The 27265-nt window shown below is 37.2% G+C and overlaps 1 protein-coding gene across 1 annotated transcript; it reads left to right on the top strand.

Moving 5' to 3' along the window:
* The first annotated feature begins 49 nt into the window (after positions 1 to 49).
* LOC127623554 (transcriptional protein SWT1-like) lies at positions 50 to 27265 on the top strand. Its single transcript, XM_052097938.1, has 18 exons — positions 50 to 146; positions 630 to 723; positions 941 to 1008; positions 1833 to 2877; positions 4063 to 4107; positions 4192 to 4321; positions 4432 to 4533; positions 4667 to 4855; positions 5021 to 5114; positions 5407 to 5558; positions 6954 to 7108; positions 7292 to 7430; positions 10082 to 10224; positions 10308 to 10450; positions 13477 to 13617; positions 18476 to 18542; positions 18802 to 18869; positions 24898 to 27265. Exons 2-18 carry the CDS (start codon positions 640 to 642, stop codon positions 24983 to 24985), a joined length of 2853 nt encoding a protein of 950 aa, XP_051953898.1. The 5' UTR covers positions 50 to 146; positions 630 to 639; the 3' UTR covers positions 24986 to 27265.

Raw genomic sequence — 27265 nt, 5'->3', positions numbered from 1 at the left:
ACCAATCGTCATTGGTTCTCAAACTACGTCACCTCATACAGCGGAAGTAGTTTCAGCAAGACAGCAGTGAACAAGTTGAAGCAAAGAAATCTTGATTTGTCTATTGTTATTCAGTTTCTAATTAAGCAGCGTTTGCCCCTTTTCTGGTGAGCTCCTTTAATTTCGAATATGCAAAAAATAAAACAAAAACTTACTGGATACTGTAGTCTTAAATTCCAATTTCACAGTGTGAGATTTAAGGTTCATGCTGTACCTGACAAATGTACTGCTTAACCCTGAGTTGTTTGTTTTGATGTTTTCTCTGTCCCTCTCAAGGATGGAATGGATTTCTGTTTGGGATTTACTTACTAAAAATCACTACAAAGTACTACATTTTTGTATGAAAGGAACTAAATGAAATATTATTATTATTATTATTATTATTATTGTTATAAAATGGATCCATGTGTTAATGATATAATTTTTTCTATTATTTTAAATTGTACAGTGTTTTTATTTTTTAAGTGTTTCCAGATGTCAGCCTGGAATTAGTGCATTTCAAGCAATACTGTAACAGTCATCCAGTACTAGAGTTTCTCTGCTGTCCTCTCAAAGGACTAACAAGCAACTGAACTGTGTTTGTATTGCAGAGTTTTCAAGATGTCTAGCAAGAAATCAAAGAAGAAGAAGCACAAAAAAGAGGAAAGAATCTCATCGAGTTCCTTGAGAGAAGATGATAGAAAGGTGAGTAACATAGCGTTTGCTCATCTAGTTATTCTGAACATATGATTTATGCAAGATTCATTATGTCAGTTTTATTTATCTTTTTATATATAGCCTAAGACCTGTTTAGTTCTAATAAGGATTTTCACTTCTCATATTTATGTCACTATGGATAAAAGCATTTGCTAAAATAATACATGGAAATATATTAATTGAAGGGGGTTTGTTTTGTGTATAGGAGAGAGACGCAAAGAGACTCGGCGGCCCAAAGAACAAAAATAAACATCGGCGGCGACGGCATGAAAAGTGAGTCTCGGGGCATAATATAATGGATTGGAAGATGTCATACACTTTTTGTATTGTAGGTGCAACTGACAACTTAGAAAATGTCTCCGTCATCTTTGCTGTTTTAGAGAAGTTTTTATTTCAGTTATTTAAGAATGTCTGAAATTAAGTAAGAAATGTGATTTTTGTAATCACGTCATTTCAATACATAAAAAACATTTAAACAATTTTCAACAAACAAACTAAGAATTTACAATAAAAAAAAATAAAAAAAGAACATAAATGAACATGTAAGAAGAAAATATTGTAGAAATCAATGAAATATGACACAGGTGTATTTTTGCTCCCTGAATGATTTGCTAACTGAGCACTGTTGACTGTTCTCTCTCCTGATATGATTCAGGACCACAATAAACTCTCAGATAAGATACACATACTCACACACACACAGGTGGCTTTTGCAAACCAATTATATCCCAGCAACTGTGCTTAATACTTAACAGTTTGTCAAAAGTTATTAGGAAAGCAGGATGTAACTTGTGCTTGTACACCGGCAACCATCTTGAATAATTACTTAACATGCAGATGCAAAGTGTTCTTGCATAGAATAACTATATAGAATTAACCCTAACTATCATATATGGGCTGCCCTGTGAAAGTTCACAATGAGTGACAGGCTGAAACAGGGCTGTTATATAGACAGGTGTGATATTTCAGTGATATTAAGTGACAGGTAATAGATGTGTTTTCTGCATGTCGTTTCATAGAAAAATGACAGCACATTCAACTTATTCAGAAAAACTTACTGAAGAATTCTTACTGTCATCATTCCCAATTTGTTGCAGTTCTGACAAAGATAAAAGGAGGAGGGCCATTGACTCCCAATCAACAAGAAAAGACAGCCCCAAAAAAGAAAGACTGAAAAAAACAGATGTGGAAATAGGAAAAAGCAAGAAAGAAAGTTCTCCAGAAGGCAAAGCAACTGAGACTTCCAGGACAGTTTTCAAGTTGCCTATCACAAAGGAGAAAGAGAGGGTGAATGCCAAATTGATGAAGCATGAAAATGCAAGTCCCCATATCTTGGGGAGAAGTTCCAATAGACACACTGCAACAAAACAGCCGTCTTCAAAGGAGTTGGAGGAGCAGAAACAAAAGCTGATGTTGAGGAGATCTGCACCTGAGCAGCTTAGAAGTAGACCTTCGCAGAAGGATTCTTCCCCTGAGGAACTCCAGGAGAAAAGGAAAAAGCTAATGAAAAGGTCATTATCACCAGAGTTTCATTCTGAAGCTAAGCGAAGGGACATCAAAAACCTGACCAATAGTAATTTAGCTAAAGTTACATCTAAAGTTCTGTGGGAAATGAGGAAGAAGTTGGTGGGCAGGAGGTACAAGGAGATTGACCAGACTGTCGGTGCTAAGATGAAACAGAGTTCTCATGATAAAACGGTGAATGACTACTCCAAAGAGGCTTTGCCTGTAGTGAAATATGTAGACACTGGAACTAAACTCAAATTACCACCATGTACTAAACACCATGTACAGTCAAATATAGCACCTAGTGCAATTTTAAGAGAAGAAAGACCATCCTCTGGTCCCATGCCAAAAGTCAATTTCAAGATTCCAAAGAAGGCCAATGCTGTTAAAGCTCAGACAAAAACAGATATTTGGAATGTCAATTTGGATTCTTCTGACAGCAGGACTCAATGTAATGTTGGTTCTCCATCCATCTCGCAACAAGGACAGAGGCCTCCAAAGGTTTTTGCTCAGCCCTCTAATAAACCCTTGTCTCTGTGTTCATCACATTCTTTATATTTATCTCAAGTCAAGGAGCTGCAGACTGATAAAACAGAGGCCACGACACCTAGCAATACTCCATGCAAGGCAGAACATGTAAGTGTGTCATGTGCTTATGCTGCGTTCCATTCAAAATCGGATGTGAGTAATTCCGACATGATATCTCCAATCTCAAACAATAAAAGCATTCCATTGCACGATGCTCAGAAGATGGCGTATAAGCTAACAAAACTGCTAGGTGTCCGATTGTCACTAGTGACATCTCTAAGCAACCAAATTGATGAATGATGCTCCAATATTGGCATTTGTTGTACAGACGTACGATTAACAAAAGATAGTATAATTTACCGAATTTTGAACATCTGTCACTGCAGACGTTTGCTAAATGGGTTTTATTATTATAATGTAATGTAGGAACTTTGACTCACCAATGGATATTATTTATAAAAGTGAATGTTTATTATTAACTTTGTACATCTCTCTGGTTCCTACATGTTTGCGTGACGACATGCACCTGCATCTCAGCGAAATCGGAGTTGAAAATTTCCGCACAAGTTTTCAAGCTGGAATTCTGACTTCATACTAGGAAAAGTGCAATGGAATGCCCCTTGAAGTTGGAAATTCCAATTTTCAGAATTGAATGGATGGAACGCAGCATTAGTCCAACGTCATATGGTTTCAACACTTTTATGGTTTTCTCATGTTGTTGATGACAGATGCTGTTACATTCTGTGTCATTATTGTACTATTTTGTTCTATTCTCTCTCTCTCTCTCTATCTCTCTCTCTCTCGCTCGCTCGCTCTCTCTCTGTATCTCAGTGTAGTGTGTCTTTCTCAGGTCTCTGAGCATTGGTAAATTGATCGCTCCACCTTACAGTGAACACTTTGTCCAGTTTGATTTAGGCTATTTTGATTAAATCAAAATGTTAATTCTTTGAGATTGGGGTATTACATCATGTGTTATTTTGTGTAGGCAATACTATTTCACTCTGTGTTCTGTGCCCTCTCTCACTCTGTCTCTCTGTCTGTCTCTCTGTCTCTGATGCCTTAAGAGCCATGTGAGGTCACATCCACACTAATACATTTTCATCAGAAAGCACATTGATTTTGCAACATTTAGGCCTCAAATCCACACTAGAATGGCATTTTCTTCCACTGAAAACAGACAATTGAAAACATTTTCCATAAGTGCATACTTTGGGAAATTAAGGAGTTTTCAAATATTGGATTAGTGTGGATGTGGTCTGAATTTCTTTTAACCGTTCTTTTGTACCATTTCAGATAACTCCTCAGAAAGATGCAGAGACCTTTGACTGTGACCATGAGGTTAGCATTGTGCCTCTCCTTTCAGAATGTAATGTTGTGTATATCTTGTCTGTATGTTTCTCATTCCGTTTCATTTCATTTTAGATGCAGCTGGTCGAGGAGCTGCATCTGGCACGCTCAGAGAGGCGTCTAGTGGTTAACTTGGTGGAGAGCTGTGGAGAACTCACCTGCATGGATATTGATCCTCCAGAAGAGGGTGCCAGCATGATGTTCAGTAATGTCAGCTATAGTAAACTCAAAATATCTTATTGCTGGAATGACAAACTGTGCAATATTTTGTCTGTGTATGGGATTGAATGTGAATTTCTTTCTAACTCTGCACAGATGAAGAACAACATAAACAGGACCTCCTTATCATCCTGGATACCAATGTGCTCCTCAGCCACCTGGACTTTGTGAAGAAGATAAGGTCACGTGGTCTTGGTGGTAAGAATTCAAATGTTTTGTGAACTATTCCTTTAAGATGCATCAATCCACACATAATGAGTATCCATACCCTTTTTTACCTATCCAAATAAAACAAACATTTTGAGAAATTCCCCCTCCTTTCTCAATCTAGTGCTGGGGTTTCCCACTTTGCTTATCCCATGGGTGGTTCTGCAGGAGTTGGACTCTCTGAAGAGTGGTAGACTCTCCAGTAAGGTGGAAGACAAAGCCAGGCCAGCTGTCCAATACATTTACTGCTGTTTGAAAAACCAAGAGCCCAGACTAATGGGCCAGTCAATGCAGCTGGCCTCCCAAGCTGTCTGTGAGTGAACATGCTCTTATCCTGAGATGCATCAGTATTTTCATTTGCTTCCTTGTCTGGACTTTAAAGAAGAGTGTCAAACGTATTTCTTAATCTGGAATACTATATAATATGAATAGACAAAGAGGTGTTCAGTGTCTTTCCCTTGTCCCCTCTCTACAATAGGTGAGACTGGTGTTGTGAACAATGATGACCGAGTACTGCAGTGCTGTCTGCAGTACCAGGCGTTGTACCAAGAGGGAGCTCTTGTACTTTGCACGTGAGTACAAATGCTCCATACATCTGTTTGACCTCTAGACATGTCTGCATTATTGTTAAGGACATTACCATTTTTTTCCTGATCAGTCTTGTCATTTTAGATTGCAAATTAAGTTCAAGATGGCCATGTGTTTGCCTTATGAAGGAAAATTATGTGATTTAATGATTATGTTTCAACCATTAGTGTCACGCTGAAGAATGTTCATTTTGAAGGTAGAGAACAAAACTTACTAATGCTTATATTTATTCTATCTCTCTGTGTTTTGTCTTTTCGATATGGTTTAATTTTTTAGTAATGACAAGAATTTGTGCAGCAAGGCTCTGTTTAGTGGGGTTAAGGCTTTGAGTAAGGCAGACTTAGAAGTGGAGGGAAACAGACCTACAATCATAAACTACCCTCACGTTCATCCCGTTGTGCTTCCCCCTGCTGGACCTGCAACGAAAGGTCTGCTACTGACACCTGCATCCAAAAGCATTGGCTCAAACTTTTGTTACCTCATTAAAGGGATAGTTCACCCAAAAATGAAAGTTTTTGCATTATTTACTCACCCATGTTGTCCCACTGCTGCATGAGGTTTTTCTGTGAAACACAAAAGGAGATGTTGGGCAGTATGTAAGTCTCAGTAACAATTAATTTTCATTGTATCTATTTTCCATGGCTGGTTATTGATACAGATTTCCCAATTCAGATTTCGATTCACAAGCTCTGGAATTTTGATTCAGTTAGATTCAATATAGATTCATATGGGTTTATTTAAGTTGTAATGTCCTTTTTGCTCTCAAATAAAATATATTCTCTCTCAGCTTATGCTGTTAATTATACAGGGGACCTTTTAAACAAGGTATATTTGGAAAATATAAATTTTACTCATTATATTTTATTACTTTTTCATCATTTTAGACACATTTTGGCTTTTAAAAAATTAACAAATGTATTCAGTCAATAAATAATGTGTATTACATATTTATTGGTATATTGCATAATTTGTACTATTTACAAGTATTTACATTGTATATAGTACAAATTATGTACTGACACACATCAAATTATGTACTGACGCCCAATATAGTAATGTCTCTTTAACAAAAACAACATTTCTGAAAACAGCGCCTTTAAATGAGCGCATGTTAACTAGAGAGGACTCTAATGGCTTTACCTCACCTGTGCGATGCTGCATGATTGGAATGTTTTTTGTAGTTGTTCTTTACAGTCAACAACTGACTGTAAAGAACAGAAAGGGTATTAAAAAAGACCGTATTCAATGACAAATGGATTGAATGGATCTCGTCATTGGACACACATTACACGGAACATATTTTACTCTCAACACGCTGTGAAAGGATCTCACTGCTGAACATTTCACAACTAAACTACACAATTACTGGTGAGTGAAATGTAAACATTTACCAGCCAGTTGCCAAATATATTCACTTTAGTCGCATAGCACGAAATTTGGTTGCAATCAAATGTGAGTGATTTCCTCTCATTGTAGTGGGATCTGATCTGATCTGATCTGATCTGGGTTGCACACTGTGTGAAAGCTCGATCTTGGGGTTTAAGAGTCGATATCGAGATTGTTCAAGTGAAGATCGTGATTAATCGGAAAAACAAAATTTTTTACCCACCCCAACTGTTTTCCATACAATGGATGTGAAAGTGACTAACGTACTGCCTAATCTGATTTTGTGTTCTATTGAAGAAAGAAAGTTATACAGGTTTGTAACAGCATGAGGTTGAGTAAATGATGGCTGAATCTACATTTTTTGGTGAACTTTCCCTTGAAAACCACCTTTATAAGTAATTTGTTGCCGTTTTTCACACCTCCCTTGGTGAATGAAGCAGAGAAAGAAGAAACGCAGGAGAGAAGAAACAATGCAGTGGAAAAACAAGAGCTGAGTGAGTGTGTGTCTGCACTTGAATCCTGCCTCCAGTGGGCACTGTCTGAGGTGCTGGAGGAGGAGATGAAGGCTGCCTTTGGAGACCTGTGGATCGAGGTACCACTGCACTCTCCTCAGCTAATGAGAGCTCATTTATCTATATATTTCATATGAGGTTTATATAAAGTCACAGAAGAGCTGATATCCATTAATTAACATGCTTAAGTCATCTCTCTCTAAATGTCCTCATGTCCATCTTCTATAGCCTATAATCTGTGGCCTGTCTGTTTGTATGTGCAGATAGTGTATATGAAATCTCCTTGGAATCTGGATGGTGTACTCCAGTGTTTTAAGAAGCACTGGATTGCTGTTTTTGGAAACATTATGAAGAGGAACCTGCTTACGTGCGTGAAGTCGCTGAGTGACTTTCTCTGTTCAGGTACAAACGTCTGACAGCTTTAGTGATATTCTTTATGTACTCAAATTTGCTAGGGCTGAATACATTTACTTTTTATCATTTAGCAGATGCTTTTATCCATAAACAGCATATGTGAAAATCCATGGATAGTGTAGAATAGAATAGAATTCCATGATAATTTAGAATTTTGTTCGATTCTGCTTTATAATTGTATTCTTTTATGGAATTATACTTTATTATCTTTTAGATTTTTTTCTGAATTCTATACTATTCTATTCTATAATTCTATTAAATTTAATGTTCATCTATTATTCTGTTTGTTTGTTTATTATCCAGTTATTTCCTAGAATTCTGTTCTATGTGTAAGATTTCTATTCTAATTTCAATTTCTATTCTCTCCTGTTCAACTGTATTCTATTGTGCTACACTTTGCATCCTCAAATTAAACATGTTGAATGTGAATATGAATTAATTATGTCTTTCACGTAAGCAAGGCTAATCCTTTTAGAGAGAAAGCCTGCTGGCTTCTTGTATGTCCTTGAGCTATTCATTATGTCATTAAATGTTCCCCTATTAACATTAGTATTATTGGTGTTCGAGTGTGTATATGCCCTTACATGCACTTAAGAGTTTGTGGTTTTGATCATGCACATACTGATCTCATATGGTGTTGTGTGTGTGTGTGTGTAGATTTCTGAGTTTGACCTCGTTCTGTCAGTCATTTATGCTGGAGTATGTGCCTTTCTTCTCTGCTGCCTTTGGCTGTAAGCCCAGCCTGACAGGCAGGAAATGGGTGTACTTTAAGAGTTTCTGCAGGAGTGGGGGGTGGAAAAGTACCAGGGGCCTCCTGTTCGTGGCTAAATGTGCTTTACTGCACTTTGTGGTTTGCCTGGGGTAGAGGGAGTGCCTGACACTGATTTTGAGTGTGTGTGTGTTTGTGTACTTATTTTGTTTCTCAGTGGCCAAGTGGCGATGACCTTTAGAAACTTGAGGTAATTGACAAAATACGAATTAGATGCCTGGTCATGCTTGACCTTTTATCTAAAAGTATTTTGTTTAGTCACCTTAGAGAGTAAACACTTAATTAGAGTTACATTATTTCTACCCAGAGGTCATGACCACTAGACTTTAGAAAGATTTACCAACAATACCCAAGTTAAAAATAGCTTTATATAATCATGCCATAGTTTCCTATGCACACATAGCAAGAAATATTCTTCAGTAACCAGAGGTTTAGACTTCACTCTATTTAGGCTTGACTGATCAACTTCATGTTGTCCTAAACGGAAATTCCATAACGAGCCTGTACACTTTAAGTACACTTGAACTAATGCCAATCTGTTAGTCGGAGCTCTAAATTCTCAGTCAATGTGCCCCATGCTCCACTCAGAACTGAGCTTTAGTCCACTACTAACCTGGTCGTAGATTTGCAGAAACATAACATAATCTACTAAAGACAATAATTTCAGAATAAATGAGAATAAACTAAAATGTAACAATTTATTTGCCAGGTAAAATAATACATTCACCAATTCCAATTAGATAATAATAAGTCAAATTTAAACATTTATCAAAACATAAGAAAAAATAATTGGCACACCTGGTAGAGAAAACTACACACATCAATTGTGCAGGAGATCTGAATACAGATTCCCGAGCTCCTTTGCCATCTCTCCTTAAGTACCAATTATTTCCTTAAGTACCATTATTTCAGATGTGTTTGTTTGATGTTTTTCAGGATTTGGTTTACAATTCAGGGGGTTGTAAGTAGACATTTAAATGAGTAGGTCGTTTGATGTTTACAAAGAATACACCTAATCTGCATACAGCATATGGTTCTTGTGGGGGACCTGGGAGAGGCATGCCCCTGATAGAATACAGTATTTTACTAAGTTCTTAAATCTTACTTGTGATTTGACCTTGCTGAAGGGGAATGAGACCATTTTCCCAGTTGCACTGAGATCTCTTGGATGATACCAAACATGAATGATCAAAAAACCTTTTACATTACAGAACAGGATAAGTCATAACTTAGTTTTTGGTGACTCTAAAGGTAGGGTGTGGCGTCTCAGGTGGAGACAATGATGTTGGTTCTCGCAGAGTTCTTTCACTTTTACCTGAAATGGTGCCTTTTGGGTGTAGACATCCTGGTGCCAGCCTTACACAATGAAAGTGAATGGTGACTGTCATGCCTAACATCTCCTTTTGTGTTCAATGAGAGAACATGAGGGTGAGTAAATAATGACAGAATTTGCATTACTGGGTGAACCATCTCTTTTAAAATGCTCTTCTATTGTGAAAATAAACTTTACTTCTCACTTCTGTGTTTCTCGTCTCTCCTCTCCTCTTCCCCTCCCCTCCTCTCTTTTCTTCAGCAGTGACCCAGCCCATCATTGCCTCCAGATTAGGGAAATAGAATTTATTAAAAAACACGAGATCTCAAACAGATTTTCTATGAAAATACCAATAAAGGATAATGACTGGACTGTTAATGAACGGTTCTACTGAAATATATCGCCTGAAGGGAAGGCATAGCTGGAGAATCAAACCCATTATATGCATGAGTGCTCTGTTATTTAATCGCCTGCTTTAAGGCCTGTTGATCATGAATAGTTCACTTTCAAAACTCACTTTCTCCTCTCAGTCACACTCACACATCTGTCTTTCTGTAGATAGGTCCATAGAACACAGATCTGTTCTCAGTGCTGTGAGAAGGGCTATAGAACTGTTGTTGGGACTAGCTGGCAGATCCCAGTACAGCGGTCATGTGGATCAAGCTCTCTCCACCCTTCAAATGCTACAGCAGAAACTACAGGTCAGTCTCAATACGTTAACAGTGGATTATTGTTTAATTGCTGACCCTCATTAATTGTGTGTGCATGTGTGTGTGTGTGACAGTTTCCGCAAGCTCCGATAGAGGTTGAGGACAATGACACACTGATGGCAGAGCTAGATGAGGATGTAGCTCCACCCCCTCTGACGTCATATCAAGACATTTGGGTGTTGTTTGAGAGCATCTGGAACAATGTGTGTCAGATTAGGTGAGAGATGGGATGGGAAAGAGTGCCGTTCCATATCTTTTACATTTTCATTACTGTAATAAAGTAAATAACATGAACATGCTTTTATCTTTCATATTCAAAACACTTTAACTGGGCATTGTTATTGCTAAACAATAACACAACTATTTTATTAACCTCCTGAGACCCGAGCATGACTGCTGTATGTATTTTCCATTTATTTTTTCGATTTTTAACTAGCAGCACCTAATAAACAAGCAAAATAACAAATAAATAAATCCAGAGCAAATAGTTTTAGTATACAGTAGTATAGTAACCCCTATTCAGTGAATAACTTAACCTCCAGTTTGCTGTCTGTCTGCACTGGTCTCAGAACAGTTCGTAATGCACCTTATTTTCATCGTAACTCCATATAAATCCTCTGAAAGCAACAATTTTCAGCTTTTGGATAATCCCATTGATTCTCAATGTGAAAATGCACAGTAAATATATTGAAACGCATTTACTAATGTTAATGAATTTACATGTTTTGTACAATGATAACAAAATAAAATATAACAAAACTTATATTAAAATGAAGTGACCCACAGATGTGTTAGTGTTAAAAATTATTTAAAATAACATGTTTTTTAAACTTTTGGGGTAATAAGGTCCCAATTTCCACATATGTGGACATCATGTTTATCAGTGCGCTGACATGCGAAATATGAATGGATGACGTTACATTTTGCAACCAAATAGGTTTCAATGAAATAACTTTTTTGTTGGCACTGCGCCTCATCATGTTGTTGTGTCACGTGAATCAGTGCGGCAGAAGTTTAACCATAAAATGACAGTGTAGAGTGTTGTGAACAGTATTCAGTCGGTTTAAATTATTTGAAATGATGTGTTGCATATAGCAAAGCCAAAATACAATGTACATACATGTGGCGTACGGTCACACAAGGTTACGTATGTTTACTTTTAATATTAACTACATGTGTTGTGTGTTTTTAATTCCTTTTATTACAGCAAAACTCTGTAACAGATATGTATCTAATTTAACTATCACATTGTCATATGAACAACAAGTCAATAATTAGACTGATTTAATTAATTAGTTTGAATAAATAAATAGATATTTTGTAAACTTTTTATTGGGATTGTTTGTGTAAATTCAGTTATTATTTTGTCTTTGTCATAGTTACATAACAGATATATCCCACAAAACAAAATAATAACAATTTACACATCATCCTGTTCAAATTTTTACATCCTATTGGTTCTTAATATAGTGTGTTGCCTTTTTGAGCATCAGTGAATGTTTGCACCTTTTCTAATAGTTGTGTATTAGTTTCTCAACTAATAATAAGTGTCGAAAGTTGGATGTCAACATCATATAGCCACTATTGGGAAGATCTCTTTCCCGGACTTTCAGTTTCATCATACCACGGTGGTGGAATAACCTTCCCAACTCAATCCGGGAAGCTAACTCACTCTCTATCTTCAAAAAACGGCTATGAACACATCTTTTCCAAAAGCACTTAACCGGTCACAAAAAAATAAATAAATAAAATAATTTACATTTCTTGTTGCACTTAAATCTGTTTTGTATACTATTCTGATAATAGTCCGAAACTTTGTAATATGGCACTTTTTGTACCACTGTCTCCCTAAGATGATTCGCGGATGTTTTTCCGAAAAGAGAGCTGAGCCGAAAGGCAAAGCTCTCGATCTACCGGTCAATTTTTGTTCCTACCCTTACCTATGGTCATGAAGGCTGGGTCATGACCGAAAGAACTAGGTCGCGAGTACAAGCAGCCGAAATGGGCTTCCTCAGAAGGGTGGCAGGCTTCTCCCTTAGAGATAGGGTGAGGAGCTCAGTCATCCGTGAGGAGCTCGGAGTAGAGCCGCTGCTCCTTTGCGTCGAAAGGAGTCAGTTGAGGTGGTTTGGGCATCTGGTAAGGATGCCCCCTGGCCGCCTCCCTAGGGAGGTGTTTCAGGCACGTCCAGCTGGGAGGAGGCCTCAGGGAAGACCCAGGATTAGGTGGAGAGATTACATCTCCAAACTGGCCTGGGAACGCCTCGGGGTCCCCCAGTCAGAGCTGGTTAATGTGGCTCGGGATAGGGAAGTTTGGTGCCCCCTGCTGGAGCAGCTGCCCCCGCAACCCGACTTCGGATAAGCGGTTGAAGATGGACGGATGGATGGATTTTGGTACCACCTTTTCAAGCTTCAAAATAATTCTAAGTCTAATACATTACTGTTTGTGACTCATGCCTTGTTTGGAAGGAATACAGTAAGGTTTGGTGAGAAACAAACCAATATATAATGTATTAGATAATGAAAATGCTCTTCGACTGTTGCTATGCTGTGTGCGTTCATGAGAGTGCACGATAGCAACAGAATACGCTGCGAGATGGGGCATTCAAGTTTTGCTTTAGAACCATCTGCAATATTATCAACAGAAAACACACCACACCTCCACACAAACCAGAGAGCAGAACTTACAAAACATGTCTATAGAGTTTTCCTATGCCCAGCCATAATTGTTTAATTAATCGCTGCATAGCTTGTTCAGAATATTTTATTGGCTGCGATCATGGGTAGTGCAGTTATTCAGCATACATAAAAAAAAAAAAAAAAAACAGTTTGTAAATAAGGTTGAAATAACGCATATAACATTGATTACATCGATTACCACCACGGTAGGTCTGTACCGGTTATAAGTTAAAAAAAACAATTCCCCAATGTTAAAAATGAATGGGAGCTTCCAGAACCAGACTGTTGTGCTGTAGCATTGCAGTAAACTCTTTAATGTAATATGTACTTAATGTGGATATTTATAAACATGCTCTGCTAAAATCTTAATTTTTAAATGAAATGCTAAAGGTCAAGTCATGTATCCATAATGTGTGTAATTTAGAGTGCTGATGTAGGATGAGGTTTGTACTGTCCACTGAGCTCTTACCATCAACACACAAAACAGTTCCAGAAACTGACACTGCACTACTTTACTGTGACACGCCACTAATGTGTTGTGATCTTTTTCTGTCTGTTTCCTTCTCAGTTCAGCTCTGTTCTCAGCATTCCACTACACTCCAGGAACCACTGAGCCAAGTCTACTGCCCACCTCATCCCTACCTCAGGAAGCCCTCTCCTGCCTGCACAGGGTTTCCACTGTAGTCAAACAGCTGGAGGCTCTTCAGAGGTACACACACACATTCTTTTATGTAACGATTCTGGTTTTAATTCAGATAGCTCCTAAAGGTATCCTTAATGATATCATTTACAATTATTTTTGTACTTTTGATAAAGAAATATTTGAAAATAATAATTCCATTTCTTATGGCATTTACTGCTCATGGCAGTCTGTTGCCTAATGATGAGATCATTTCAAATATCAACTTAACAGATATAGCAAATCAGCAATAAATTAAACACAATTCTTGCTAAATTTGTGTTTTTAATGTGGCACAGAGGCAGACTAATGCAATCCAATAATTGGCCCTAGCTTTATTTTAAATAAAAATGTATAACAAAACATTTTAACATATTTCATTTATTTAATCATTCATTCATTCATTCATTCATTTTTATAAAATACCACTTATTACAAGCAAACTTATTAGAACTTCATAATGTATATCTTTAACACTTGTACTCTTATCAATAGAGAACCCCATTCCATAGTTCAATCACTATTTTAACTAAAGTAAAAAAACTAAACTTATGCATGGGTTTTATGGGCTTTTTGACCTTATTTACCCCTACTTAGTTACATTAATTACTCTATTCACGTTCATAAAAAATAAGCATGTTTTGTTATCTTAATTTCAATAAAAACATTAATTTCAGTCAATTGAAAGATTGTCAAAACATAAAAAAAGTCATGCATGGGGCTTGGGTAGCTCAACGTGTATCGATGCTGACTACAACCTCTGGAGTCGTGAGTTTGAATCCATGGCGTGCTGAGAGCCAGGTCTCCTAAGCAACCAAATTGGCCTGGTTGCTAGGGAGGGTGGTGTCACATGGGGTAACCTCCTTGTGTTCGCAATAATGTGTGGTTCTCGCTCTCAGTGGGGCACGTGGTGAGTTATACGTGGATAAATTGACCCAAACAGTGATTAAGGAAGGGATAATTACACATTTTCAGATAAACAACCAGTCAGTTACTATAGCGATAGTCATTGGCTGTCATGTTATCAGCTACTCAGCATTTCGAATGCCACTGTACATCTTACATAAGATAATAGATAATAGATTTAAACAAGCACGTGCAATTACCAATCTGAAATAGATTGTTGCAATCATTGTGGTTTCGCTGGTTCATTTTCTTCTGCCTCAGGATCTGAATCGGGCACAAAACGTATATGGATCAATTACAGTTCTGGCCATCTCGAGCATCAAAACACATTACACACAGCCTGAGAGAGGGCGTGGATTTGGCACAAAGTTAGCCAATCACAACAGTGGGTGTTTACTTCAGTTTCTGAAAGAGGTATTTTTGACAGTGAGTAAAAATGAGGATGGAAAATATTTCAACTTTATTGGTGAAAAAGACTATGGAAAACTATGCTAACTTCATAACTAACTTTGAAAAACATAATATAAAACATACATTTGGGGTCAGACATTTAAAAAATAATCCCTCACAGTTCAGCAAGTAAGTCATTTAATAGAACAGTCTTATTATAGTCATTTGTTCAGAAATCTGACTACACTGCTTGCACTGTATATTTTGTGCTACAGATTCAGTAATGCACAGTAAACACTCATATTATTATATTTTAGTACGGCATTCCATCTGCATTGGTGAAAGAATGTATATAAGTTTACTAAAAACTTATAAAAGTCTTAATAATTTGGTTCCATTCTTTTTTTTTTAAATGGTGTAGTCCTGAATAAGAACGAGTTCTTGTTTCCCAACCCTAAGGTTTATCCTCAGAATAGTCTACATAAACTCAGTATCAAACCTTCCCCTGATCCTGTATGTTTATGTGACTCACATCTTTGCTCAGCATTCCTGTCGCCTTTATGACTCATAGCAGAGGGACATCTTAACTGCGACATGGCTATTTTTCCTCTGAAATAAGATCTCGGCATCTTTCGAGCAATCACTTTGGTTGATGAAGCGTGTCATAGCTGTAGTCACGCACAAACAGTTTTGCCATGTCTTAAAGCTTGCTTCCCCTCACTAGCATATTAAACTGCCTGCTCATATCATTCAAGGTCTTGTTATAAATGATGTATCTCTAAGAAAAAAAATATGTCTATACTAAATCTGAACTTGGTTTTATAGAAGTAGGAAAGTAGAACATATGAAGAGCTTTACATTTGGTTTGTCAAATAGCTTGTTCCTGGTTGCAAAACAAGTTTGTGGTCGTAAGTAGTATGCCAAGCATGCAATAACCCAAAACTGACACACAGTGATATTGAATAGAAAACTGTAGAATCAGATGATGCCGTGCATTTTTATTTATATACTCGCCCTCATGTTGTAACTTCTAAACCTGGATGAAGAGGAGAGGTTTAACAGAATGCTCTCTTCCACACAATGAAAGTGGATGGGGACCAGCATTTGTCAAAGTCAAAAAAAGTGTACTTCGACAGTGAATTGGCTTGATTTTCTATATTATTAAATATATTATTTAGTCTCAATGTATAAAACAGCCCACTGCTATACAGTGAGACTTTTGTTCAACAGAGAGGGATATTACGCTGGCTCAACACTGCAAATTAATTGAATGATGAATTTGTAATGTGAAACGTTGTGCTGCGTTGTCAGCCTAATTGATCATATGCTCCCTTATTCTCGCAAAAGACACCACGTTCCTGCATCAGTGTGTGCAAAATTGATTTGCTCACCAACTTGTTCACAGTATTTGGCTTTACTATGATATACTATTATTATTCTGTCTATTTATGTTGGTCTTTTTTGAAGACGATACAGTGGAAAAGCAGATTCTTACATGTTAGTTTATGAGGTCAGAACCTTCAAGTGTCCTCATTCCCAGTCACATGATCACATGTAATTATGTGCCCTTCAACTACATTAGTCATCTGCCTGAAATTGATGTCACCCTTTACCAATCAATCCTATTTTCTGATTCACTTATGCTGATCACTGGGTCTCCATTGACTGATAGTCATTGCCATAGTGTTCATATAGGCTTCATGTGCATGTTGTCTTTCTTATAGGTTTATTTTTTTACTAAAATGTTTTGTTGTGTATTTGCATCTCTGCTTGCATTCTTGAGAGAAATACTGTAGAGGGAAGGCTTTCAGAGAAGACAATGTTTGAAGGGAGAATATGGCAGGTTGCCATGGATACGGCTAGACTCTATTTTATATACGAAAAGCTTACAGATAAGTCAGAGTTAGAATATTTAGTTAGAGTAGAGTATAAGTCAGAGTATTTTCTCTCTGTCTTGTCCTGCCCATTGAATTACTCTACTTTTTCTCATCCCTCCTTTCTCTGCCATCTGCATCCCTTTGCAGTCCATGCTGTTCTATTCTTGCTGTTTACACTGTTCTATTCTTGCATTCGTCTCATCTTTCGTCAACAGTCTTAGAGCTTGGTAGAACATGTTGGACATATGGTTGTGTGTCCAACATGTTCTACCAAGCTCTAAGATGTTGGTTTAAAGGAATTGTTCAACCAAAAATGAAAATTCTCTCATCATTTACTCAGCCTTATGCCACTCAGCCACAATTTCTCAGCTTGTTTGATCCATACAATGCAAGTGAATGGGTGCCAAAAATTTGAAGCTCCATATATCACATTGGTCAGCACAAAAGTAATCCATAAGACTCCAGTGGTTAAATCATTGTCTACAGAAGTGATATGATTGGTGTGGGTGAGAAACAAATTAGCATTTAAGTATTTTTTACTATAAATTCTCCTCCCTGCTCAGTCAATCTCCACTTTCACATTCTTCTTCTCTTGTGTTTTTGGTGATTCACATTCTTCATGCATATCGCCCCCTACTGGGCTGGGAAAAGAATTTATAGCAAAAAAGGATTTTAATATTGATCTGAATCTCACCCACACTTATCATATCACTTCTGTACATATAGATTAAAACTATGGAGTCATGTGGATTACTTTTATGCTGCCTTTATATGCTTTTTGGAGCATCAGAATTTTGGCACCCATTCACTTTCATTGTAAGGACCAACAGAGCTGAATTATTCTTTAAAAAAATCTTATTTAGTGTTCTGTGGAAGAGAGAAAGTCATACACATCTGGGATGAAATGAAGGTGAGTAAATTATGAGAGAATTTTCATTTTTGGGTGAACAATCCCTTTAAAGTTAGAGCTGTATTTTTGTTTAGCATTTCATTATAGGTCTCTTTAAATCCATTTTTTAGAGTTTACCCATGTCATATAGTTAGTGTACAATATGCATTATTTCCATACTAATGAATCTGACATTTATCCGATGCTTTCTTCACCATCAAGAGATTTGTGGGGGGGGGGGTGGGGGGGTAATTGTTAAAATGTAGAAATATGCCTTGTTACACTGATGCATTTAAGAAATATCACACGAGCAGAGTACTGTTGTACTTAGTACCAGTACAGCATAAATTAAAATGTATTCAAATTCTGGGGACATATTCGTCACGCTGATATTCAGTAATGTAAAGTGTTTCATATTGCTTGTATACAGTACGTTTGGCCTGAACGGCCCATTATTTAGTTTTGCTCCACTAACCATTCAACCATTAACTGGATTAACTGTTGTATGTCTTAGAGCAGTGAACATACAGACAGCCTGTCTGTAACAACATGCACACAGACAAGTGTGTTGATACAAACAGTGCTGTTTTACTAAATATCACTCTTGGAACACAGCTTGTCCAATCAGATTAGAGGACAAGAACTGTTATATAATATGGAATTATAAGCATGATTTTGATTGTTTGAATGGTCTAAGCATATCAGCCAATTACCACAAATAATATACACAATTCATGTTCTTCGTTTTCTAGTAAGTGCATAGGTGGGACTTTATGTTATATGTGATGTTTAAAGTAATGATTAATAAAGGTTTGTCCTTCTTCAGGGTATTGTCTGTGAATAGCAGTGTAGAAGATGCTCAGTCACTTCTCTCCTTCATTCAAGCCAGTGCGGTAAGAACTAAAGCCTTTTGGCAGTGTTACTGTATGCAAAATATGCTTTATTGGCCACACAAAAGCTTTATTTAATGTATTTTTTTCTTCGGTCTGAAGAACTACTTCATTGTTTAGATCAGATTCAATAACTGACCGTCGAAAGGCCTAAAGTCAATAAAGCATTCACAATAAGTAGCTGTAAAGCAATGATTATACAGAAGGACGTGTGTGTTGAGGTTTATTTTGTGTTCTTAAAAGACATGCTTTCTGATTACAGATTGCTGCTATGGAGCCACGTTTCACTGCCAGGGACCTGTTTGATTGCTTTTCAAAACAGGAATACCGGTTAGTTCAGAGTCATGTGAGATTGAGTGAACAGTTATATTCATTACCTTATCTGTAAATCAATATCACAAGTGTTTATTGTGCTTGTAAACTGGCCATGTGCATAATGCATTTTATTCTGTTCTTAGTATTTCAACACTGCCCACCTAGTTCACGGGAATATGAAAAACCTGTCATCATTTACTCAGACTCATGTTGTTTCAAACCCCTATGACTTTCTTATGTGGAACACAGAAGGAGATATTTAGGCCGAATGGTATGTCCCAGTCACCATGCACTTCATTGTATGGCAAAAATAATTCTGCCTAACATCTCTTTTTGTGTTTTGGAAATAACTAAATGATGACACAAATCTTCATTTCGTGGGGAACAAAAAGCAGATAAGCTTTATTGCTGAAGTTCGGTACACTATTCTCTCTGGTCAGTGCTTGTTTCAGCAGGTATCCGCTGTCTCAGAGGAAAGTTGACTTTCCACTGTCATGGCGTTATTGCATCACAAGCTAAATAAAAAAAACATAATAAAAAAATCTACTCGTGTCCATTTATGACCTTACACCAATAAAGGAACAGCGTTTATTACATTTACATAACCACACGCGTTGTCGACTTATTAAGCATAATCAGTGAAAGAATGTGCATGTAAATACACTCTGAATAAGCATTTTACATGCCCGTTCTTACGATTAAGGGATCAAGAGAAAGCAGTTTAACACACCTGGGTTTCTCCTGGAGAACACAGCTTACATTGCCATGTAAAAGCATAAATGCCATTTTTACGGGTGTTTGAGGAGTGCACGTGTGCGTGTACAGACTGATAACAAACGTCAGTTGAGGGAGCCCAACATCAAATCAACATGCCACAAAGGATTCAACATTTCTGAGATTAAAGTGTAAAAATCACATACACCAAAAACTATACCATTTATACACACCAATGTAAAATATCGACTGTCCCTCACGTTTGCGAATATGCGCTCGTACATTGGGGGAATCCCAGAGTTTTATGTAAGAGGGATACCCCACTTTTGCAGTGCAATTCCAGTGCAGGTGGCTTTGGAAATTAAGGAAACATACACAGCAACAACTCTGGAATATCTGGAACTAAGGCAAAGCAATGGAGAATAAAATTGTGAAGGGGAAATTACATAGCTGTGGATAAAGCTGCTTACTTACTGAGCCACTTGTATACGGTTGTATAGAGTATGCCACTTATACAGTGCATGTAAACAGGAACGCCACTTTCACGCAATAAGATGCTTTCTGGTGTCCATATATACGTAATCAGTCTTCAACAACTTGGCCCCCTGATACTAATGTGAACTTTAGTATGCAGAAGTTACCCAGACAATTAAAGGATAACAGGTAATTTATATATAGATGTCTTAAAGGTACAATTGCTAAAATAGCCTGATTTATTATTAGGGCCAGAGACAGGGTGGTCACAACAGAATAAATTATTTGATTTCCATATGGTTTGGTTTACAATAATCCCTCAAAATTGTAGAATATTTTTGTTTGTTTGGATAATTGGGATCGTCATACTTGAACTGGATGTTTAGAGTTAACCTGGGAAACTACTAGGAAAAGCAAAGTGTATTCAACTTTTTTTGGAAAGTAATATGTTCCTGGAATTGGACAACATTGCAGAAATGTTTGTTCAATATTCAGAGCATTGCTTTATTGTAATTTGATTCAAGCCTCTTCATTTTATGATGTAGTTAAGAACAGTGAATCTTTGTCCTCTACTTCATTCTTGTTATGGTTTAGGTCTTTGTTTTGGATAGATGTTCTGAATAGAGTGTTCTGACATTGCGTTGCATGCGGTGCACTAACTCTCACTAATGTGACACATGTGTAATAACAGGTTGTGTTGAAAACTGTCCTCTTGGGCATTTTAAATCACACTTTAGCACTGAGAAAGACTTCAGTGACATAAAGAGTGAATTTAATTATACATCACCTTTCCCCATTTGCCTGAAAAAACATTCCTGGTAACAATATTTCGCAATATATTCCCAGTAGTTTCAGAGGTGTTTGTGGAACTTGCCTTGCCTGGAAACTAAGATGTTAGAATTATCTATCTTGCTTTATATAGTTTCACACCGCTAATGTGCTGATTTTGATGTTGCATCGGGCATATGAGGAGTGCAGAATATTTGCGATAGATTAATAATATTATTGACCAGTAGATAAATAAAGACTAATATGTTTGCACTAGAAAATATTTGGATTTTCAGTAGGGTGTTGTTTTCTGTCATGTTACTGAAGGAGAGTCTGTGATTAAGCTGGAGAAACTAGCCATGTCATTCCCTTAGAACTTTGTGTCAGACAGGATTAGACAGGATGGCACAATTTCCACACATATAATGCACAAATTCCAGACTGCTCAAACAATTTATTTTTAATAAAATTTTCCTAGGAAAGTGAGACTGGAAATCAGACAGAAAGACAAACAAAAGAAGAAAAATGTATGAATACTCTTTAAAGTGAAAGATTATTAAACTGACCTGGAATAACCCTATATTATATGGAATGATATTTGTGCCACTGGTACTTAAATTTAGATTTTTAGCCTTGAATATGAATATAAAATGTAATATGCAGTAAACTTGAATTACATTAAACTTGACATTCAAATGTAAATGGCACAACTAAACCCCACATTGCCACTACTAGACCACTGTTCTTTTTTCCTCTAACAAACTTGACCTGTGAGCTGCGTTATGATTGGTCAAGAAGGAATTTGATTACATACAGGCTCAATTGCTTTCTGAGCACCCCAGATTTCTTTGTCGATTTGTACCACATACATTTTCATTTTATGTTTGGTGTAATTGAAGTTAAAAACTGCATTCTTCATTTTAAGTAAACAAATTAAGGTGAAATGACATCCTAAAATTGTAATACAAGTCCTAATGACACAAATATTATTCTATATATTCCCTACTAATTCCCAGAATGTACTGTAAGAGTCAGTTGCTGGGCTTCCATCAAACTGTTTTTAATGAGAATGTTAAATTTGTACTTAAAAAAACCTGCCTGAAAATGCTTTATATGTGCATAAACTCAAAGTTAGCTTAAAAGCTTATGTGCTAGGCAGAGGTGGATTGTCTACATAAGAAATAAGTAAAAATGTGCATCATGTAAAAATGCGCTTTTAGGCGATGGAAACTGTTTATTCGCACAATGATGACGTGTTTTGACCATTTGTGCACATGTTCCCACTCTTTTTTTACAACAAAACAATTCTTCGAACATAGCCCTGGGCAACATTCAGAAGTGTTTAACCCACAGATGGTCATTAAAGTGGTTCCACACAATCCACCAGAACAGTTTTGAACGCAGGCGCTCCCAGGTATACGGAGGCTGGTGGCATATGGGTATAGCAGCCATTTCAGCCCTCATTATATGAGATATTACATGCATTCGTATTCATGATATACTGATATTCAAGTCATAGGGAACTAGGGAGTGGAAAGAGGCATACATTTAGACAGCAGGCAAGGAGGAGCTGGATTACTCTGAGATAAATTTTCACCCAACCTTTTTTTTTCAATCTGTTTGTTTAGCTGTGAGCAGGTCTTGAGTTCCACTTAATACCTGTCGAGACCTTTTGCTTGGAAAAATAATTTATTGAGCTACCGAACCTCCCAAGTCTCCGTAAAATACAGTGTCATCTAAAAGCCAAACTAGTTCACTTCTGGTTTGTTAATGTTTTTCACGTTTGTAACTCTGTGAGATCACCACTTGCAAATTTGCCTTTGTTTGTGTTTGTCAAGGCTCAGTCAGATCATGTCTTTAGGGACAGAGAAGAGGTTCATTGATTAACATTATCGGCCATGCATATTGCTGCTACACTCTCACATACACACACATTTCTAGAGTGGTTGACAGTTGATCGTTAGCGGCTCACTTACCTCTGTCGGGTCACTGAGCCGTGACGCCTAGCATACATCACCTTGCATACTTACAGAACTCCGTGACCTAATTTCACACGCTAATCCACGTGTTTCAAAGAGTGCTTTAATGGGTTTGTTCTGTATGTTAACGGACAGGGCACAATGACCTGGTCACATTCCTAAACCACAGTGGCAGGGCTGAATAACTTACAAATACATATGAAATATGTTTTTGTACACTATGTATGTGTATTACTCACATTATCTCTTGTTTTCAGTTGTGTGATTGTAACCTGTTACATAATACACTGGTGTCAGTAAGTAATCAAGCTTTGCTTCACTGAATGTTTCATAACTTCAGAATGGCACTGGTCATGCGATTTTTGACATAAGCTTTACATCGTTTGGGCTGTCACAGCATGTGATATTGATGTCCTTAAAATGAACCCTTGGAGTATTCTTTAATAGAAAGGAACAGGATAGGATAAATTCAATAAACAGTTACACTGCTATGCGATCCTGATAAAGCCGGGTTCACACTGTACTATTTTTCATAATGAGTTAAGGCTGCTTGATGTCTGCTCAAAATTCTGTTTAAAGACAAAATGCCGCGTAAAAGCCAGACTAAATCCCGCCTGCTTGCTTTGGTTCTGTGTAAATGAAATGCAGCATCCGAGCAGCATTAACAACAACTTTTTTAAAAAGTAGAATTTAACTATTTCATTAATTTCTCATTTCTATTCAGAATTTTTAATTAATAACTTTAAAACATGAATCTCATAGCATTATTTATGTAATCGTAATTGCTGTGTAAATGCATTTATGCCTGCTCTGAGCAGCATTAAACATTCTGTGTAAATACACCTTAATGTCACTAGTTGCAGCTTCTGTGCCACCTGTCAGTTTAAAGATAGCTTTAGTGAATTCCTCCTTTAGTGACTCGGTTCCTCGAGCCTTTTAAATAGTAATAAACATATGGCGAAAACAAGTGTTTACAGACTTTATTCTTTTAAAGTGTCACTAGTCCTGCAAAACCTCACTGGTGTGATGATATACATATATGCTGTCACTGGTGTGATAATGCCAGTAGTTCTCTCACTGGGTTCAAATGTGCTGTGACGGTAAATTGCGCAACAGGATGATCGCAGCACATCTCAAAGCTTGCAATAGATGCGTACTGCATCCTCCTGTCCTTCCAAGTTCGTTCTTCCAAGGTAGCTTGGCAAGACTGGTCTTCATAAGAATGCAAGTCTGTTCTGCGTTCTTAGAATTGAGAAACACCCCTCATCTAATTTTAAGTAATAAATATATAGAGAATAAACAGAAATACAACTTTTTCACTCGTGCAATCAATTTTAAATAGAACCTGAAGAAGGTTGCATGACCGAAATGTATCAATAAATGTGTATTCATTTTGCAAGCAACAGCAGTGTATGGGATTTTTTCTAGTTCATTCTCTTCAGTGTTTTTCAGGTGTGCGGAGGTTCTTCTTTTTTGTTTAAGAAATAAATATCTTCAAAATGTTCTCATCAGTTCTCTGCAAAGTCATTTCTTCAGTCACCTTCCCTTGACCTCTTTCACTTCCTATCTACAAGACTTCCACTTCCTGTTTGTATGCTCAGGCTCTGGGCGGAAGTTATACTGTGTGAAGTGAAACTGCAGGAACAATCAAGGTCACCTCACAACTGTTTGCACAGGTCAAATCTTCAGCACTTGCTTTACTGACTAATGATGACCTTCATTCATTTTGTTTCTGTTTGAATCAAATGGAAAAAAAACGATATAGGCTTCTTTGTTTTACGCATTGTTTTATATAATGGATTTAAGAAGCTGAAAAGTGCTGTAAATGATACCATGTATAAAAATGTCTGTACTTGACAGATATTAATGAAATGGTTGAATTGTTGCGTTTGTAGTGTGCATTTTCTCACCACACAGGCACACAAGCATGCTAAATTGGCTTTAAACATAAACACTTTTTTTTTAGCAGTCAGGTCAAATAGGATGTTTTCCCCTTTTTCTTCCACATACTGTACTATTTTTTGTACTTGAAAATGTCTGATAAGGGAATTCTATTTGGGCTTAAAACATTTGACAGAAGTGTTATCTTACTGTGTGTATGTCTACAGGGAGAAGCTGTGTGTGGGTTGTTCGCAACTGTCTGAACTGACTGCAAATCTGGATCGCTGTGCTGCTGCTCTGAGTCCTTGGACCTGAAGATGCTTGGACCCAACCTGATTTTGACGGCAATGCCCTGGTGGGACAGCACGCTAACGCTTTTTAACGCTAAATAAAACAAGATATAGATGTGTGGTTTTGGTGCTTTAAACTGTTAGGGAGTAAGATGAATTGCTAAATCTCCAATCTCTGCCCTGCCACTCTGCTCAAAATCCTTCTGACATTCAGGAGCTGTTGTGGAAACAGGTTATTATGTATTCGGTTGGAAACTGAGGTATTAGTTCACAATACTTTCTCAAATGGCATTGCTCATCACTCCTCCGAGGCTTTGTATTATTAAATTAGTTAGTGCGGCAGTGAGTCACATGTCGATGCCAAATTTCTCGGCCATCAGTCTTGCCCAGGAAAGTCTATCTAGAAATCCACTAATTTGTTCCATGGTTTTAAATACATCATTTTTGTCTGGTTTGCTGCTTTCCTTGAAATTTTCACTTGTCATAACTTTTAGTTCTGCCACTGCAAGATTCAATGCACCAACATTAAGAGCATTACTTTTTTCTGATTTCAAGCTGAATGACTTCCAATTTGTCTGAACAAGAGCTGATTCTACAAGTAAAAACAAAATGTGGACCACATATTACGGAGATCTGTTTACAGTTGAAGTCAGAGGTTTACATACACCTTGGCCAAATATATTTAAACTCTGTTTCTCACAATTCCTGACATTTAATCTCAGAAAATATTCCCTGTTTTAGGTCAGTTAGGATCACTACTTTATTTTAAGAATGTGAAATGTCAGAATAATAGTAGAGAGAATAATTTATTTCAGTTTTATTTCTTTCATCACATTCCCATTGGGTAAGAAATTTACATAGAATTTGTTAGTATTTGGTAACATTGCCTTTAAATTGTTTGACTTGGGTCAAAACTTTGTGTAGCCTTCCACAAGCTTCTAACAATCAGTTGCTGGAATTTTGGCCCATTCCTCCAGACAGAACTGGTGTAACTGAGTCAGGTTTGTAGGCCTCCTTGCTCGCACACACTTTTTCAGTTCTGCCCACAAATGTTCTATCAGATTGAGGTCAGGGCTTTGTGATGGCCACTCCAATACCTTGACTTTGTTGTCCTTGAGCCATTTTGCCACAACTTTGGATTAATGCTTAGGGTCATTGTCCATTTGGAAGATCCATTTGCGACCGAGCTTTAACTTTCCGCCTGATGACTCAAGATGTTGCTTCAATATATCCACATAATTTTCATGATGCCATCTATTTTGTGAAGTGCACCACTCCCTTTGCAGCAAAGCACTCCTACAATGTGATGCTGCCACCCCCATGCTTCAGGGGTGGGATGGTGTTCTTTGTCTTGCAAGCCTCACCCTACTATGGTCTTTATGGCCAAAAAGTTCAATTTTTGTATCATCAGACCAAACGAAGTTTCTCCAAAAAGTAAGATCTTTGTGCCCATGTGCACTTGCAAACTGTAGTCTGGCTTTTTTGTGGCGGTTTTGGAGCATTGGCTTCTTCCTTGCTGAGCAACCTTTCAGGTTATGTCGATATAGGACTCGTTTTACTGTGGATATAGATACTTGTCTACCTGTTTCCTCCAGCATCTTCACAAGGTCCTTTGCTGTTGTTCTGGGATTGATTTGCACTTTTTGCAACAAACTTTGTTCATCTCTAGGAGAAAGAATGCGTCTCCTTCCTGAGCAGTATGATGGCTGCGTGAACGTGGTACCTTCTGGAATTTGTGAATTGCTCCCAAGGATGAGCCAGACTTGTGGTGGTCCACGATTTGTTTTTCTGAGGTCTTGGCTGATTCCTTTTGATTTTCCCATGATGTCAAGCAAAGAGGCACTGAGTTGGAAGGTAGGCCTTAAAATACATCCACAGGTACATGTCTAATTCAGTACACCTCCTATCAGAAACGAATTGGCTAATTGTCTATAGGCTTGATATCATGTGGAATTTTCCAAGCTGCTTATAGACACAGTTAACTTAGTGTATGTAAATTATGAGCCACTGGAATTGTGATATAGTCAATTAAAAGTGAAACAATCTGTCTGTAAACAATTGTTGGAAAAATGTTTTCATGTCCTGCACAAAATAGTTGTCCTTAATGACTTACAGTATAACTATAATTTGCTAATATGAAATCTTTGGAGTGGTTGAAAAATGAGTTCTAATGACTTCAACGTAAGTGTATGTAAACTTCTGACTTAAACTGTATGTTACTTTTTCAGATCTACGCAGTGTAATCTATGCAGTTCTCAGGTTTTGAGATATTTTTGAGTTGTAAATATATTTCATTTGTATTAAA

Source organism: Xyrauchen texanus, chromosome 30 (assembly GCF_025860055.1).
Source record: "Xyrauchen texanus isolate HMW12.3.18 chromosome 30, RBS_HiC_50CHRs, whole genome shotgun sequence".
NCBI classification, from domain to species: domain Eukaryota; kingdom Metazoa; phylum Chordata; class Actinopteri; order Cypriniformes; family Catostomidae; genus Xyrauchen; species Xyrauchen texanus.
Note: the sequence above shows the minus strand (reverse complement) of the source record. Positions and strands in the feature narration are given on the sequence as shown.